The sequence below is a fragment of the Microtus pennsylvanicus genome, chromosome 6 (assembly GCF_037038515.1).
Source record: "Microtus pennsylvanicus isolate mMicPen1 chromosome 6, mMicPen1.hap1, whole genome shotgun sequence".
Lineage (NCBI taxonomy): Eukaryota > Metazoa > Chordata > Mammalia > Rodentia > Cricetidae > Microtus > Microtus pennsylvanicus.
In genome coordinates this window covers 28,825,995-28,845,892 of record NC_134584.1, presented here as the reverse complement: position 1 = coordinate 28,845,892, position 19,898 = coordinate 28,825,995, and the positions used below count along the sequence as shown (strand labels likewise).

The 19,898-nt window shown below is 39.3% G+C and overlaps 1 protein-coding gene across 2 annotated transcripts in view; it reads right to left on the bottom strand.

Moving 5' to 3' along the window:
• The window catches only part of Wdr70 (WD repeat domain 70), a 212,197-nt gene that overhangs the window by 139,623 nt on the left and 52,676 nt on the right, over positions 1 to 19,898 (bottom strand). For both annotated transcript variants that reach the window (XM_075975932.1, XM_075975933.1), the window contains one exon: positions 14,682 to 14,835. In XM_075975932.1, the coding sequence (XP_075832047.1) occupies positions 14,682 to 14,835 (154 nt within the window). The remainder of the gene's footprint in view (positions 1 to 14,681; positions 14,836 to 19,898) is intronic.

Here is a 19,898-nt window from a genome sequence, read left to right as displayed (position 1 = left end):
AGGCCCCAGGCCCAGGAAGAGCTGGCTAACACAAAACAAACTTGGTTTGGTTTTTTTTTTTTTTATGTGCTTCTTGTATTGTTTGGTTTTTTTTTGTTTGTTTGTTTGTTTTCTGTAAGGGAGAGAGCACAAAACGTTGGGTGGGTATGGAGGTGGGAAGGATCTGGGAGTAACTGGGGGAGGAGAAAGATTAGGATCTATCACATATAGCATTGTTTCTGCACATAGCATCAGCCCTTACTAGCCCTTTCAGCATTTGCTTCTGTAGCCTAGGCGCCCTTTCACTAGGGAACATGGTGAGGCTCTGCATATTCTTAAAACTTTTTTTAACTCATGCTATTAAGTCCTGCTAACATTTCCAAGATTTGCAAATCACTGCGTTTCCATTTCATCCCTGGTGGCTAGGAGGAATTCAGAAAATACATGTAAGGAAGCAATTGAAAGCAGAAACCACTGATTAAATGAATGATAAAAAATCAAATATTTATTTAGTTATTTAATAATTATTTGGTTTTTATTGCTTTAGAATTTCATACATGCATTGATGAGTTTTGATCAAATTCATCCCCATTCCCTCAATTCCTCAGCAATATTCTTAATATACGCAAAATTAATACAGAAAGGGTACTGAAACCTTAGTTCCTCAGTTGATGAAAAAACTATAGTGTACTAAAAGGTTCTTAGCTCCTCTTCCAGTCGGGTAGAATACACATATGCTACCCTACTCTTTATCTGATTTTAACAAAAATCACTAAAGAGATCATAGGGAGTGGTTGACAGATAAAAGAAAAAAGCAGAATGAGTACAGAATGCAAAACTTATAATAAAGTGGTCAGACTCTAGGGTGATGTTTACCTTCTGCATTCAATCCTAGGCTCTGGAGTCACCACAACTGACAAGAGTAAGCCAGCAAGGAAAGGCATGGTCTTCCTGGCTTGGACAAGGCTGCTGTGTCTCGGTTGGAGGCTAGGGGTGAGGTAGGGAGAGATAACCATCTGTATGGCAAATGTCTAGTAATCTGAACCAGAACTTCTCTTTCTTTTCCTTATCCAAACATTTTTATTCTTCCAAAAAGACACCTAATTTGCATCTACAATTATTTTTAAGACATACAGCAAGTCACCAGAAAAGACAGGCAAGGCATTGGTTAAACGCTGCTGGGTGAGTTAACCAATGTAGTAGGCAGGACCTCCAGGAAGGCCCAGAAGCACCTGAGGCATTGCTGGTACATGAGCTTGAAGCTGGAATCAATTGGGTTATCAACAATGAATTGTTTCTGTGGATCCTAGCTCCAAAGTAGCTCAATTTTATCTTTGCAGTTTTTAACTTGATTACTTTTTATAGCCAATTTTCTCAGATTGCCTTCATCTATACACAGTATATAATCAAATGTGGCACAGTCTTCTCTATGCTATGCTAGTGCCATAATTTCTTAGGCAGCCGACAGTTCTTGGTTCTGGAGCTCAGCCTACATCAATTGGAAATAGCCCTGCTATCAGTGGCCCAATTATCTGAAACATTTTTACCAGTTACCAGTTTTCCTTGGAGGCATTAGCAGTGATAATAACTGAACCTAAGACAATACCCTCCCCCTCACCCCTCACTCCTCTGCATGCTAGTTAGGAACTCTATCATTGAGCTCTATCTTCTCTCTCTCTCTCTCTCTCTCTCTCTCTCTCTCTCTCTCTCTCTCTCTTCTCTCTCTCTCTGCATGTGTGTATCATTTTATGTGAAAGATTTAAGCATCTGTGAAATTTGATTATCCAGTTGGAAAGCAGAAGTAGGTCCAATGCCCCATAAATAAAACGGAGTATACTGTGAGAGTGTAAATGAACAGAATATAACCTTTAGCCATCATTTGCCAAAGGGAAAAAACTATACAAAGACATATAACAAAATTCAGCAGGTGGGAGCTGGAGAGATGGCTCAGTGATTAGGAGCGCCCATCACTCTTTCATTTGGATTTGGGCCCAAGCATCTATATGGGGGTTCACAAGTATCCATAACTCCAGTTCCAGGGAATGTGAGGCCCTAGACATAAATACATGTGGGCAAAACACTCATACACATAAAATAAAATATATAAATCTAAAAAGGAAACTTAGAACCATCAAGTTAAGAATAGAAATTGAAAAATATCCAAAGAATTCCAAAGAAATTTAAAAGAGAAAAAGGCATTTGAGTAGTGGCTCAGTTGGGGAAGTGGGTAGCTTGCAAGCACAGGAACCTGGGCCTGGTCCTCAGAGCACAGAAAACACAGGCATGTGGAGAGGTCTCAGAAGTCCCCAGATGAACACAGGCTTCACCATTGCTCTAAGTTTCCCAACAGAACTAGATGGTAAGAGATTGTCACTGAAGAGACCACACACTTTGGTGTAGGATACAGCATGCAGGAAAGACTGAGCTGGAAGCTCCCTTCCTGCTGGCTATACCAGAAATGGCTGTGGAGAGAAACTCTAGTCTGACCCTAACCCTGAGCTCTGAGAAAACTTGTCTCAAAAAGTAAGATGGGGAAGCAACTGACGAGGATATTCATGTTGTCAAACTTCTGGACTCCACACATGCTTGTATGGGAATGTGTGTGCTCCTGTTCTACACACACACACACACACACACACACACACAAGAATGACAAAGAGATTTTCAATATCATTGGTCATTAAAAACTTTTTTTAAATAAAAATAAAATCCATTAAACATCTACTATGATGGCTAAAATCAGAAGATCAGCATCTCTAACTGCTAGAGGCTACAAAATAAAAAACAGGTTCATCCAAAGTCTACACACAAATGTTCACATAACTGTGTTGTCAGAACAGTCAATGATGCGCTCGTAGGGTAAGGAGAGAACTCAGAGGCCTTTGCTTCATCAGCTATTGAATGGTGAGACCACTGCCGAGGTAATAAAAACAACCACAGAAACACAGATTTATGAGGAAAAGGCACAGTTTCCTTTTTCCTGTTATGCTGGGGGCTGTCATACATCCACTGAGTCTGTCAGTCAGCGAGTAAGAGAAGACACAGTAAGAACTGTGCATCTCTAAGACGTCGGTGTCAACAGGGTCTTAAAGCTGTCTGACCAGATGAGAGCAGTCAGAAAGCAAGTAGAAATACTAGACAGGGCTCAGCAATAAGTCTGGGACACTGCAAGATTTAGAGGTTAAAATGGAAAAGAATGAAGAGGAACACTCGATGAAGCAGGAAGAAATCCAAATCGGTACACAGCTAGTCAAGAAAAGATGGTTTTTGGAGGCAAAAACATAATAATCAGACTTACAGTTCTTACAGTACTGGGTAAGATAAAACAGGTGGCAGGAATACATAAGTGATTTAAGCACAACTAAGGGAATGAAAAATAATAAGAGATAAGTTCATTCAAATATATAGGCTCACTAGGTATCTAATTAATCTTTATAAAATGGAAATCGTCTGCCAATTATTTAAGGAGATAAAAGAATTTTTCAATGACTTGTAGTTAGTTGGTATCTGATCTAATTTGGTCCCATTAAATATCTAAGTTTGGGCCAGGAACAGCTTTCAAATTATGATAAAAGAAAAACCCTAACAACTTAAGATGGACTCAGCCTTTAAGAACTCAGAAACTGAACTGCCTTGACTTTCCCAGTCTGGCACACTGCTCTACATCCCGTTCTTCTGCTGTTCAGACCAGTCCACTGGGTTCATGCATGTCCGGTCTATCGCCCCCAGCCCACGTGGACCCCATGAGAGCTATGAATGTGGCTCAACATAAAGCCATATACCTATCTAAAACACTATGAGGTAGGTTTTGCAATCTATTTTTGTAGCTCAATTTGCAGATCTGAGAGTGAACTCTGAACACAACTTTGCATCAAAAGATTGAACTGGCCTGACCCAAACAAAGAGCTGCCTGATGTCACAATCCGAGGCACAGCTGGTTCCCTGCCCAGTGAGCTCCACCCCAATACTCCCAAACTCAGAGATTCTATAGACAGCTCCTACTTAACCATCTAAACACTTAAACTGTCTTTTCTTATTCAAACAGCAACCCAACAGCTTACCCAATCCATTCAGATATTCAAAGCAGACCCCTCAAAAAAATTGATAATTTACTGATAATTGTTGATTAGAATTGACATATCATCTTAGAATAATAAAAAACAAACCAAGAAAAATGGCATCCAGAAGATGTTAAAACAAGAAGGAAGGAACACCTTAGCTGTTGAGTAGTCAGGACAACACAAATAAATACGCTACATTGAAAAAAAAAATATGCTACATTGAGAAAGCTCCAAAGACTGAATGTTTTTTCTTGTTTGTAAAGACAGAAACATGACAAAGGCAAGGGGAATGTTAAGTGCTCCTGTGTTCAAACAGAGACCAAAATTAGTCATAACAAAATGAAGTTCAACTAAGGATTCTTAACTGGATCTAAACAGATTCAGTACCACAGCAAACATTAGGGGAAGAATTCTAAAGTGACACCTAAGAACCATTAATGACTAAAACACCTTTTCATCAAATGAATTAGCTTTTGTCTTTCCCTCTTCATCTAAGCAATGGGTCTTGGGGGAGGCAAGAATATTCCTTTACTGGGCTTTAATAACAAGTTGCACAGAAGAATTAAAAAACTTTCTGTCTTATCATGTTCTGCTTTGCAGAGAGAACGCTACATATCCATGACAATGCTGCATTTTGTATCGCCTACACTTACATCTACACACACACACAGCTGATCTATACAAAGACAGGATGGAGGCTAGATTTGGCACACAGGTCATCCCTTACAAACTCAACCCTTGTAATCAATCACACTCAGTCAGTTCTTTCCATGAATCAAATACTCTAAAGTCCATGACTTTCAAACATCTGAGAGACATAAACACCCATCTGAATGCATCACAGAGTACACATTCACTCTTCCTTGGCTTACACCACTCCAATAACCTAAGATACTCCAGCAACACTAATGATGGCTTATTCTGTAGTAGACACAAATGGCACCTCTTCTGAAACCATAAACTCTTAATATTTATTGATTTGACAAGTAAGTGATAAGTTCTATATAGTCCACTTATTATCCACATAATAGTCTTTCAATTTTTTAACTTTTCTATTTTCTACATCCTAAACATCAATGTAATCTTGAGTGTTCTCTTTTGTTGTGCCTACAATAAAAAAAAAAAAACTTCATTCTGGAACAATTTCCCCTACCCCTGAGTCAGAATATTTTATTCAAAACCCAGAAACATAAATAAAACTCAAGAATATTATATGAGGAAAACAAACAGAAATAACGGGGAAGGGATGTATGTGAAGGTCAGAAGTCAGTATCAAGTGTCATTCTTAATTGCTTTCCAGCTTATTTCTTAAGACAGGGTCTCACTGAACCTGAAAGTCACCGATTCAGCTAACATGGCTAGTCAGTGAGCTCCAGGAATCAGTCTGGTCTGCCTCCCAAGCACTGAGATCATAAGTGTGGCTATGGCTGGCTTTAATATGGGTGCTTGGGATCTGAACTCAGGTCCTCATGATTGCCAGCAAGTACTTTACCCAAGCCCTGCAATTCTGAGTCCTTATGATCCTACTGAAAGCCCACCCTGATAAATTCCAACACAAATCGAGAAAATTACTCTGCCAGAAGTAGATGGTGGCACTTGCCGTTTCCAATCTGAGGCTAATGCTATGTGTAAGTTTATTTTCAGATGAACCTATTTCTAACCTTCCCATTACTAATATAAAAATATTCTCTCCTCATCTTTAGTGCTAATCTTTTCTTTTAGGCTTAATCACAATCAGCCCAGATCCAAAATAAATCACACAGAACTATATTATTTGCAATACTGTTTGGCCTATTAGTTCATGCTTCTTATTGGCTAGCTCCTAAATCTTAAATTAATCCATTTCTATTGACCTATGTATCGTCATATGGTTGTGGCCTACTGGTAAGGTTTCACCCAGCGTCTGTCTCCTGCAGTGGCTACTGCAGCTTCTTTCTCCCAGCATTCAGTTTAGTTTTCCCTTAGCTCTATTCTGCCCTGCCACAGGTCAAAGCAGTTTCTTTATTAATTAACCAATAAAAACAACACATATACAAAAGGACTTCCTACAGCAAAGACCTTCCTCACTACTCAATATGTTTAGGGTTTTTGTTGTGTTTTTGTTGTTGTTTTGTTGCAGAATTGTATTAGTTTTCAATTGCTGTGTGACATATGCCACAAACTTAGGGGCTTATTAGACCCCTCATTTATTACTTTGTATTTCACCATGTGGCTGGACTCTCTTCAGTGTTTCACAGATTGAAGTAAGGATTCCAAGAGAATTACATTCCTTTCTTGGAGCTATGAAGAAGAATCTGCTTCCAAGCACATTCAAGTGTTGGCAGAATAGAAGTCCTTGTGGTTAAAAAAGTCAGATTCTCCCTCCTTTGCTGTTTATATACTGGGAGAGAGGAGTACTACTCTTAGCGACTAGAATACATGTCCGTTCCTTGCTGTGTACCCCCAAGGCCAGGAAAGAAAAACCTTTCTCATATTGAAAGCCACTCTAACAAATGTTTAGAAAACAATCTTATCCATACTTTCTGTTGAAAAAGTCGCGAATCAATATCTTGAAACTTCCAGATGTTACCTGATGTCACTGCAACTATCATCAAGGAGTTCACTGTATGGCTGAGACTCAAAACTTCTGGTCTTCTAGGGGTCCACAGCCACACCTTTGCTGGTTTTTTCCCCACACACACACTTTTGGAAGTGATTTCTTAGAAACCTTTCCACCTAGATGTACTAAATATTAAATTACCCAGTCTAGTCTTTTAGCAAGGCTTTCCTTAATTTATCTTTCTCTTGAGATTTCATGTAAGCAACAGAAAGAAAAAAGCACCAACCACTTCCATTTTGCAAAGAAACATCTTCAGTCATGAACATTTCACATCAAATCCACCCCACACATGGAATCTTTTTGCCAGGAATCTCAATGTACACCTGTCTGTCTGTCTGTCTGTCTGTCTGTCTGTCTGTCTGTTTTGAAAAGCAGTCTTGCTATGTAGCCTAGGCAAGCCAAACTCACAATCCTGCCATCTCAGCCTTTCACCACCACATCAGGCTTCAGAAATCAATTTTAAGTGTTCTTCTGGGTAGGCTAAATCCAAAAACCATAGTCTTTCTTTCCTAGAGTTCTGTACCATATAACCTAATCTGAATAATCATCCTTTTACACTCAACAGTTCCTATCTCAATCAAGAGAAATGAAGATTCCTGGTAGACACTGAAAACTCTCCCTACAACAAAACCTATAGATGCAGCAATTGCAAAATTGTGTTCTGTGAATAACAGCACTGAACAGATGCATATATACTTATGATGTTGGGGGACAAACTTCTTGCTGCTAGAAAAATAAATTATAAATTATTGAACTAAGAAAGACTGTGAAATTTGATTAGAATCATATCTATCCATATGAATTTATAGTTTTTAAATATATTTTATTTTGTTTGTCTCCCTCCATGGTCTGTCTTCTGAATATAAAAGAAATGACAATCCAGTGATAATGAATACATCTAGTACCCAGATCTTGATTTCTGAAAGGGATTCCTCATCAAAAGCAGCCATGGGGATTAGGGAGAACACTGGAGGGATGGCTCAACAGTTACAAGCACTTCTGGGGTTCTAGCCCCAGCAACCACATGACAGCTCATAAACTGAAGTCTGCAACTCCAGTTCCAGGAGATCTGATGCCCTTTTTTCGGCCCCTGTGGGCACAAGGCACACACATGGTGCACAGACAAACATACAAGCAATAAAACTTAATTAAAATAAATCGATAAATAAAAATGGTCATGGATACTGGGCTGGTGGTACACACCTTTAACCCCAGTACTTGGTGGGGAAAGACAGGTGGATCTCTATGAGTTTGAGACCAGCCTGGTCTATATAGTGAGCTTCCAAAACAGCCAGGGCTACATAGTGAGATGCTATCTCTCTAAAAATAAATAAATAAACAAACAAACAAACAAACAGCAGCCTTAGGATGGGTCCCCCAAAGAAACAGAGAATAGCAGAACAGGAAAAGTACAAAATGAGACCGGAACACTCTGTTGTACCAGAGACTAAGAAGTAGCTCCTAGTCCCCAGAATGACACAGATGCATCAAAAGTAAGAATCTAACAATAAGGAATTTTTATTATATTAGATAAAAAGCTTCAGCACACAAAATGAAAAGAACTGTAATATACATCAAATGACTGTGTGTAATTTTTAAGAGTTTTGACGGGTGAGGGTGCTACAAACCTTTGATCCCAGTACTCCAGAGGCAGAGGCGAGCAAATCTCCGAGTTCAAAGCCAGCATGGCCTACACAGAGAAATGCTATCTCAAAAACACAATTTAAAAAGCAAAAGAAAACAAAAAACACAGAGTTTTATGTATAACTAAAGCCATAGTTGGGGATAGTGCCTCTGCTTGAGGCAGAATGCTTGCCTAGCACGTGCAAGGTCCAGATTCGATCCCCAGCATCACAAAAAGGAAAAAAACATTAATTTAATCTGCTTAAGGAAGTAAAAATATAGCTGGAATTTACAGTTAATTTAATGGCTATTAAAATTTTATATCTTATGGAAAAGAACTTACTACCAAAAAGACATGACTAATGTATTTGTTCTCCAAGTAGTAAGAGTAATTATTTGAAATGGCTGGATATCAAGGATATTTGAAATGGCTGGATATCAAGGATGACTGCCTGTGTGTTTAAAACCCCTTCGATAGCTCAGTTAGTAGAGCAGAGGACTGTAGGGAAAAAAAATCAAAATAATAAAAATAAAAACAAATACAGCTTTTAAGACATTCCTCCTCTAAAGTTCTTATGTCTCTTCTACTCTCCACAATGGAAGTCCACTTGTGAATGGAAAATATCCCCCTAAAATGTTCTACGACCTTAGGATTCCTGAACCAGTCCTCTTCAGTTTAGTTATAGAATTAAAAAGTAAATGGCATAGCGTTGCTTTTCTGTTCAAAGGGATTGAAGGCAATGATGGAAAAAAAGAGACCCTGGATGAATTCATAAAAGAAAATTAATTATGAGATTATATGACTATTACAGTAAGTATTCACTTATTAAAGACCTACTAAAACACCTGTGAATTTAACTTCATAAAAAGTTTATTGGTTAAGAAGTTCTGATTTATTGAATTATATTGGCTTAACAGTCACACATTTCTAGGCTCTATGCCAAGAAGTCCCATATGAACCCAAAGACAACGTGTTCTGAAAAGCTAAAAATATTCCGTGATTGTGAGAAATGTGCCTGAATGCTGGCTTCGGATGAACGTATTTCATCATTCTGTGACCGCAGTAGTTAGAAGAGCACTCCTGAGAGGCAGCAGCAGCAATTCTAAGGTGGGTCCTGGTTACTGCTGCCCTACTTTCTAACTACCTAAACCTGCAGAAGTAATGTACCATTTTCCTAGGTAAACATCAAATGTATCTCAAAACTCAAAAACCTGATTGTTTCCAAGACAGGGTCTCCCTCTGTAGTCCAGCAGGCACACACCAACACAGAGCCTGATTTTCAGAAAGTATCTCATGGGGAAATTCAACACATGACAGACATGAGCCCCCACCCCCACCCCGAACCCCTCGTTATGGGCTTCTATCCTGCAGGCATGACATGGTTGCTACCCTCTTGAAATCAGAGTTACCCATATACAACCTCACAAGATTGGGCCCAGTAACATTGTCTCACGGAGGGGAGTAAGGAAGAGCTCCTGGGGCAGCACACTCACTAAATGAAGCCCCTACCATTCCTGAGGATATGTGAGTGGTTCACAGTTTCTGGGCAGGGGGAGCTTTTCTCTGATTGTTTAGCTTCTGGTAAACTGCCCTCTGGTAAATCCTATAACCTCTCACCTAGGCCCCAATAAAACCCACCTGTTCACGAAGCTAGATTTGAGTGGAATCTTTTCTTTGGTCTGTCCTTGGTGTCCTATCTGTAGAAGGAGTCACTGATTCACATCCTCCCAGGTTACATTCATATAACACTTCTATGCAATCTACTTCAGCCCCTGCAGTACCTACACATAACTTCTAAAACTGCAGAACACATAAAACATGACTCCAAGACTTAAGTGAGATAAACGTTCTGGCATCAGAAGTGCTTTCCAGACTCCTGAGACAAAACAGGTATTAAAACTAAAATTTTAACAGTAGCTTTATTTGAGTAGAATAATAAATACTTTGGGGTTTTTCCCATTTTTCTATAGTCAATAGGAATTACTATTTGACAGACATTGGAGCTTTATTCATAAAGGTACAAACGCAATTATGGTCCCTCTCTAAAGCATTGCTAGAGTAGTTCCAGGGGGAAAGTAATTCTGCACCCTTATATGTATTGTTTGTTTGCTTAAGATATAGGCTCCCTATGTAGCCCCCACTGGCCTGAAACACACTATGTAGAGCAGGTTGTGCTCAAACTTGTTGTACTGCTTCTAGGCTTAGTTTCCCAAGTGCTGGAATTACAGCCATATGGTACGCTGAAAGTAGTTTTAAAGTACATATATATAGATATAGATATGTAATTTATATGTAAATAAGCACATAAAATGATATAAAGAATCACAAAAATAAAAAGGCTGTGTATGGTGGTTCATGCCTATAATTCCACCTCCCAGGAGGCTGAGAATGAAGGATTGCTATGACTTTGAGGCCTGTGGGAACTACAGAGTGAGACCCTGTCTCAAAAGACAAACAAATATAGTCATTGAGGTGGCTCAGTAGATAAGACTGTCTACTGACATGCCTAATGCTGTGAGATTGATCCCCGTACATGGAAAAGAACCAATTCCCAAAATTTGCCCTTTGACCTCTACACATATGCAGTGGTACCACTGTGCCCACTGACTTCATATTCTCTCTCAGTGATACCACTGTGCCCACTGACTTCATATTCTCTCTCTCTCTCTCTCTTACACACACACACACACACACACACACACACATGCACACACACACAAATAATTAAAATACAATAAAAACTTTAAAAAAAGGGGGGGGACTTTAGGAAAATAAAAATCTGACCAATTCCCTCCCTAAAATGCTTATCCCTGGAAAAACTCCACCCCAAGAAGTCCTATATAAGTCCATCTGCCTGTTCACTTGGCAGCTGTCCTTCTCTGCCCTGGCAGAGGCTCCCCTAAATTCCTCCTTCCCAAATAAATCTCTTGAAAGAGTTTTGGGCGAAGACCTTCTTTCGCCACTGTGAGCAAAATCTCTGCTGAGAAGTTCTCTTGGAGGAGTAGAGCAGAAAGAACTGACACTGACTCCTCTGCTGGGAACCTCCCTTAGGGGAGCATAGCAGAAGTTTCCCAGGAGCCTGAGCAGATTGCTACATTTCTGCAGAGGTTTCCCCTTAGCAGAGTGAAACAGAAGAAGTAACAACTTGGGGCGGAGCTGAGAAGAAATGGATCCCTCTGCTGGAAAACTCCCTTGGGAACAGAGCAGAACTCAGCTATAAAGGCTCTCTCTCTCCAGGAGGAGCAGGCTTGCCACAGGGACAATCAGGGAGCCTGTATAGGTCTGGCATAGGCCCTCTGCATATATGTCATGGTTGTTTAGTTTGGTATTCGTATTAGCTGCACCCACAAAAACACAGGCAACAGATAATCTCACACCAGCAAATCCCAAAGAAGGGAAACACACACACTACCAACAACAACAAAGAAGAAACAAAAAATAACGGGAATTAAAAATCCCTGGTCATTAATATCCCTTACTATCCATGGCCTATAAAATGACACTGGCTAACAGAACGGCTACTAAAACAGGACCCATCCTGCTGCATACAAACAACACATCTCAACTTTAACAACAGACATTACCTCAGAGTAAAGGGGTGGGAAAAGACTTTCCAATCAAACAGATCTAACAAACAAGCTGGTGTAGATATCCTAATAGCTAACAAAATAGACTTCAAACTAAAATTAATCAAGAGATGAAGAAGGCCATTTCATATTCAACACAGGAAAAATTCATCAAGATAAAGTCTCAATTCTGAACATTTGTGCCCCAAACTCAAAGGTACCCCATTTGTAAAGGAAACATTACTAAAGCTTAAATCATACATCAAACCCCACACATTAATAGTAGGAGACATCAACACTCCACTCTCACCAATGACAGGTCTGTCAGACAGAAAGAAAACTAACAGAGAAACAAAAGAACTAAAAATGTTATGACTCAAATGAGCTTAACAGACATCTACAGAACATTCCACCCAACACACACACAAAAAAATACCTTCTTCTCAGCACCTCAAGGGACTCCTAACAGGGGGAGCAGGGGCTATCTCTATCTCTTTTGCCTGCTTCTGAGACAATTTTCCTTCTACTGTGTTTCCTCGCCCAGCCTTAATATGAGAGGCAGTGCCTAGTCTTATTGGAACTAGATATGCCATGTTTGGCTGATTTCCCTGGAAGGCCTGCCCTTTTTTTGAAGGGAATGGAGCTGGGTAGATTGGTAGATCTTGGAGGAGAGTGGGAAGGTACAGGGAAGGACTAAGGAGGAGAAGAGAGTAGAGAAACTGTGGTCAGGTTGTAATATATGAGAAAGAATAAATTTAAGGAAAAAAATATAAGATTGGTAAGGTAGGGTAAGTTATAGTACACAGCTACAGTGTATAGTCATATTTTAATATATATTATCAAATTAGTAAACATTTTGGTGTCCTGTGTTCTTGACAGAATTTTGTTGTTTAGGCTGTCTATCATAAGCACAATTTTAAAAAAAAAACAAAACATAGGGCTAAGGAGATAGCTCAGTCAATAATGTACAGGTCATGCAGGTCCAGAATCCCAATTAACCACATTTCTTTTCTGCCACCAACCACAATAAGGTGATGATTCTTTTCTATTTTTATTATAATTTTTATAAATGTAAATATAATCTCTTTTGATATATTATAAATTATATTTTACATATACATATATTCATATGTGTGTTCATATGGGTACATGTATGCCATAGTGAACATGCATAGATCAAAGGACAATGTTTAGGAGTTGCTTCTCTCCATATGAGTCCCAGAGACCAAAACCAGGCTGTCAGACTTGGCAGTAGCACATTTACCTGCTGTGGTGATCTAAATAAAAATGGCCCCCATAGACCCAAGGGGAGTTGTGGCCTTGTTGGAGTGGGTGTAGATTTGTTAGAGGAAGTGTGTCACTGGGGTTGGGCTTTGAGGTCTTAGATGCTCAAGCCAAGCCCAGTGTCTCACACTCTTCCTGCTGCCTGCCCATCCAGAAGTAGAACTCTAAGCTCCTTCTCCAGCACCAAAAGCCAGCCCCAATTAATGTTTTCATTTATAAGAGCTGCCCTGGTCGTGGTGTCTAGGCCACCAATATGTTGCAGCAATAAGTCTCTTCAGTGACTATGACAACTGTTGAGCCATCTCTTTGCAGGGCAATGATTTTAGACGGGAAAGTAAGAAACACTAGATAAATCCATTTTTAAAAAGAATGCTCAAGTTACTGCAATTGAAGTATAAAATTATTTTTAAATTTTATTAAAATGTTTGGATGTTTGGATCACCTACTACATACTCAGGATTCAATAACAATCTATCAATAAACAAAAGACTGAAACTCTGCACAATAAAAAGGCATTTCTCCAGGTTCAACATGGGGTAATTTGAAAAATGTCAATTGAATCTAATAATTCACCTAAAGCAAATAAGTATATTATAAGCAATTTTCCTCATTAGTGTTTTATGATCTAATATGCTTAACTAGCATATAAATGGGCTCCTGAAAGTCTTTGATCATACTTTCAATCAATCATTTGATATGTGTCTGTGTTTAAGAACAGTTTGTTTAATTTATATTAACATGAACATTAAATTCACAGAAAATGGCAATTTAGCCTGTACCTAAATGTAACTAGACTAACACATACATTGTCTTTATAAAATCTACCATAGATTGTGCTGAGGAACACTGGACAGTACCATAGTCCTTTCAACATTATGTTAAAACAGCAAAATCATCAACTAAAAGGAAGAAAAGAACACGATGGGGGGAGAATATTTAAAACCCTAATTACAACCTAAGCCTTGAAACAGGAAAAAGGACAGTGCTGTCTTATTTAATATCAATTTTTTGGCCATTCTGTGTAACCACACATTTACATATAACCATGAAAGTGCAATGAGTATTGATTTGAAGATTACAAAAAAGTTTAAGCAAATAGGTGAGTTCACAAACACAGAACCCACAATTATGATATGAATTATATATTAAGCAGAAGCACTTCCCAAGCAGTCTACACAATTTTTGAGAAACAGCAAGGCATTACTGTCTAAGTTAATGACTTTTAGGATGAATTATTAGATGATAAATGAAACTACTTGCTAATGAATATGCTGACCAGACAGGATAAGGTACTGTAACCCCACACTCAGAAAGCTGAGCCAGGCCAAGCATGAAGGAGGAAGAGGAGGAAGAGAGGGAGAGAAGGAAGTTGAAGCAAGATGGAGAGAGGAAGAAGTGTAGAAGGAAGAGTGGGAAGGGGAGGAGGAAAGTGGATGAGGGACAGAGAAAAGGAGGAAGGAATAATAAAGGAGAAAAAAGGAATAAGAAGGGAAGAGGCATGAAAGGAGGAAAGACAGTAGGAGTGAAGGAAAAAAAGAATCTGAATTAAAATACAGCTGAATGCTTACCTTGGTGTTGGCCATGTCGACAATATACTGGTCTCCTTTGATACATTCCATTACTTCAAAACCATCCCTGTCAATCACCTTGGCCTGTGAGCTTCCAGATACAACAAGAATCATATCTCCTGTGTTACTGTATTGTAATGACTTGATCTGATGGCTATGCAAAAGAAAAAAGAAAATAGTCTAGTGAAACACGAAGCTTTTCTTTTTATACTTTTGCTTTATTTAGCATGGTCAAGAAAAGAAATGTATACAATTACAACATTCGCAATTCCAAAAAGCACACAATCATCCTCCCATGCTTTTTACAACATCCACAGCATTTGCTAAAACCTCCTAAATTTACACCTTCCATTCAGTCAACTCTTGAGTCTTCTGGCTCTTTTCCAATAACCTTATCTACAGAATTTTTTAAAGCTGTACCACAGTTTTATTTTATTATTTTACCACAAAACTTTAAAAATAAGAAGAAAAAGTAAATGAGGATATCTTTTCTCCATAACTAGATGCACAAGTCCTCTACTTCATTGGAAAGAAAATGGATTTTAAGCATTTTGTTGAAGCCAGTTATGAGAGGCTCTGCAATCTTGCCCACAGAATGCTTGGGGATAAAGCCCATCATCACCTCAACAACAGCCACAAGGTACATGTGAAATTTCCTATCTAGAATAGATGTATATATGCAAATATTCTAAAGTCAGAAAAATCAGGATTCTCAAGAGTTTTCCCACAGGTTTTTCAGGTAATTCATAGCCAACCTATTGTTACCTGAATGTTGAAGGAATATGGGTAATGGGAAATATGTGTGGGGATTTTACAGCTACTTTAATTATACATGATTTGTTGTTTCCTCCTTGTTTTGACACTGTACCCCAAATTTGAGAACCTGACCCTTCAGCTCCCCAAGTGCTGAGATTATAGGTGTGTTCCATCACTTCCAATTAAAAGTTTCATTTCTTTACACGTATGCATATGTGTTTATGTGAATGTATGGTATATATGTGTGTCCATATGTATGCATGTGCACTCCTGTATGAGACAGAGGCCAGAAAACAGTGTTTGAGTCCCTTGGAGCTAGAGTCACTGGCAACTGTGAATTTTCTGGGAGAACAGTAAGTGCTCTTAACTGCTCAACCATCTCTCCAACCCCCATTCAGCTTAAACTATTCAAGATTTTAATAAGAAATAATGAATTATAAAATTTCTTAGAATCTGAAATATCAGGGTTCCAAAATGCTATTTTAAAAATCTAACCTTAGAGATAAAGAAAACTATTATATGAAAATTCTAAAATGTTAAGTCTGTCACCATTTTTTATAAACCACGTGTCTCCCTCTCTAAATTTATGTGACACAATTAGGAGATAAGGCTGTTAGCAAACAATTAGATATAAATACGGTGAGCTTTTGCTTACTAGAATAAATTTCTCTAGGTAAGATTAGAAAATGTGAGGACATCTGGGCATGTTCAAGACCCTGCACTCAATCCCCACACCAAAAATATTAAACTAGATGAGCAGAGTGTATCTCCAGGTAAGATGGTGGGACAGATGCTGCAGTCCTAGGAGGTAGTGAAGGACAGTGTCAGAATAAGAAAAAATATTCTATTCTAAAGAGAGCAAAACAGGTCAAAACATCTGTAATGTACAGAGAACACGTAGAAAAAAAGACAGAGACCAGAAACTACCTATAAGAAACAAAACTGACATTCCAGATTTTTATGTTTTGAAAATTATTTGCATAAGCACATTGAGATATATCACCAGTGGGACCCAATTCTAAAATGTCATTTGTTCCATGTGTACAACTGTGTGGCCACAGTTGGTGACAGGATCTACTCCCAAGCTTAAGCAGAGCAATAGGGAGAACAACACAGGGGACATGACACAGAGGGCAGAGGGAAAAGATAAGCCTGGTGAGTGATGGAGTCCTCAGGACAAGTCCACAGCCCTCACAGCCTAAACACGGATGTGTTAATACAGAGACTCATAACTGGCCAAAGTGATGAATGTGAACAACTCTGAATGCTCAGCTATAGACTGATCATGTGTACCAGCCTCCCCCTCCCCACGGCTTAGGAAACATCACAGAGGGAGCAGAAACAAGCTTAAGTCAGCAAATGGAGAAAAGAGCTGTAAGGTAATGACTTCAGGACATGACATACCTTTGCACACTTCAGTTTATGACAGCAGTGTGGTTACCTGTGTAGCCTGCACAAGATAAAGGCAGTCAAATCCAGCACGGATGGCAGAGGGACCCCTGAGGGCCTACCACTAATGGACAAATTCCTGTCATCTGGTACAGCTGAGAGACAGAAAGGCTCACTCTCATTGTGGATGTGGTTACTGGTAAACTGCCATGACCATGCCCATGACCACACAGCATCAATATCAAATACCCTCAGGGCCATTTTAGAGCAGAGAGAGAGAGAGAGAGAGAAGGCACGGTGGCAGATGCCTTTAATCACAGCACTTAGGAGGCAGAGGCAGGCAGATCTCTGTGAGTTCAAGACCAGACTAGTCTATGCAGTAAGTTGCAGGCCAGTCAGAGCTACCGAGAGACTTTGTCTCAAAAAAATAATAATTTTTATAAGCTTCTTGTAATAGTTTCTTTTATGAATGTAAATCTTGTCATAAAATCATTAGCTATCTTATTTTATATTAATAGACATATTCAAAATAAAATAAATATCTTTTTAACAAAATTCTAGCCTGTTTGGTTCCATTTACTAAGTTTTTAACTCCAAAGCTTAGAATACATATGATAAAGCAACTATTAACTTGTGGTGATTTTATCTTCTAAAAACAGAATTTACAGAAGAAAAAAATAAAATTTATATCTATCTGTCCACAACTCAAAAGAATTATTACTCTTGCTGGTAACTAAGTCACGTGCCTGCTTGAGTAAGAAGGAGAACAAGACACTTGACTGCTCCTCTCCCTCTGCATGGCCACACTGTCACACACGTTCACATGTACCACACACGTAAGAAATAATGTGTAACGAGAGTATATATTTCACCTGGAAGTTCGTCACCAACATGTCAGAGCACACAGAAAAGTGGTGTGGGAGACAGGTCTAGAACAGCAGGGGCAGACCTAAGGAAGAAAGGACCTCTGGACTCAAGGCATCCTTTGTAGACTGGGAATGAGATCCTTAAGTAGGTTCTGCCCTGGACTGCAAATTTTTAATGTGCTTCCTTAGAAGGTGCCTCCTGGATTTACATTTAAGTCTGTCCATAAAATATAAAATTACTTGCTTGATTCTATGTATGAATTGTTCATTAATCTTCTCCTAGCTCCAAATCCACCCTTCAATGTTTGCTCTATAAAAATGAAAATGAACCCTGGAAATACTTTTCCTTTGCCAGCTGGCGTTCGTTATACAGGACTGTTAAGTTTTATCAGAAGGATATTAGAAAGACATTGGAGGGAGGGTGTGGTGTGGTCCTCTTGAAGGACTTCTGTGTGCTCATGGCTTTTCCAGTGTCCAGCTCCAGAAACTGCAATTTCTCCACATCAGGGTCCTCGAGTGCATATTTGTCAACAGCAGTTCCCTCGGTCTTAGAGCAGAGCGACGTTAAGACCTATTTCTGGAAAGTTCTGCCATCATAAAAACATCGCCACTTCTCTTCCTCGGTGACCCACAGCCATGCCCTTTCAGAAAAGCTCTGGATCTCAAACCCAGAGGCTCTTCCCTGAATGCTATGTCAACCCCAAAGATAGGGGTATTTCTTGTATTGCTGTGCAGAGTCTTCATGCTTCTCTTTTTACCAATCAGTCTTTCATTTTTCCCAAACTCTGATTATAATCAGCAATTTTTATTAAAGTGTTTCTGGTCAAATTACATCAGATTTCTATATCCTAATAAGACTCTGACAGATCAAATTTTAGGCAATCAATCAGGAACTGAGAAAATTACAGTCTATTTAGACCAACTGGGTTTTTTTATATATAAACAAAACATATCAGATCTTTGATAATTAGCATTTGAGACTGCTCAACAAAGGTCTTTAAATTAAGACTGGGAAACTTGTTAGTGCATGGACAAACCTCTATTATTCCCACTGCGAAGTGCTGGCTTTCTTTCCCCAAGCCTAGGAGAGCCAGCCCTATGCGTTATCACTGTTTTCTGGTGATTAATTTTTGTTTTCAAAAGTAAGTTAAAATCCTAAAAATAGCAAAATTTAAGGGGTGAAACAGGCAATGACCCCATCTCTCTGGCTAACTACTCTACCAAAAAGCTCTGTTTACATCCAGAGGGAGACCTAAATTTTCAGCAGTCCCACGTCAGTATCATTTTGCATTTTAGCTAGAAAGGGAAGGGCTAACATTTTGTCCTGTGCTCTCTGTAGTCCTCCTTGCCCATGCTAAAATGAAAATGTTCAGAACGGGCTTCATCATTCCTGCCCCACTTTGCTTGTAGTTCTGCTAGTCACTGAGTTAAAAGGACGGGATTAGGAGTCATTAGACACAGTACTAAGAAGAATTAGAGGGCTTGTTCAAGAAGTGGAACATCTGCTCCTCAAATTCCTGCCTATACAACTAAGATTCCGATCAAAGAGAAGAGCGAGAAAGCCAATCTGACAGCAAACTGGAGTCATGAGGAAGTGGATGTTCTCTCAGGAGTAACTCTGACACCAGAGGATGGCTTAGTAGCATTGCACAACTCTTTCTGTGAAGTTATTCATGGGGCAAAGTGGGAGTACATGAGAGTAAGTGAGGGGAGTGGGAAGGTGAAGACTGAGGAGCCTTTTAAGTACTTTTTGCTTGGCTAGCAGAACAAGCTGGGACATGCAAGACAGATAAACACAGCTGTTTGGGGCTGTCACTTGGGGCTCATGAGCCAAGGTGTCCGGCAGTAGTGAAAAGTGCACCGGAATGTGAGTCAGAAGTCTAGAGATCCAAATCCCTTGCTCTGCTAACTAGCTGTATGACGATGAGCAAGCCCGTCTGCTTCCCGGCATCTTATTTTATAGGAAATCCAGATAGGAACAGATGGCAGGACTATATGAAGCTCTTCCTGAGCTACACCACTCATATGCTGCCTGGGTAATTCTGCTGAGCCCTGGTTTCCTCTACTGAATGACACTTAACTTACAGGACTGGACAGGGTTTTAAAAAGAATATCACATACTCATTCATGCTGGAGAAATAGCCCGGTGGGTAAACACTCTCAGCTCTTCCAGAAAACCTGGGTTCAATTCCCAGCATCTACATGG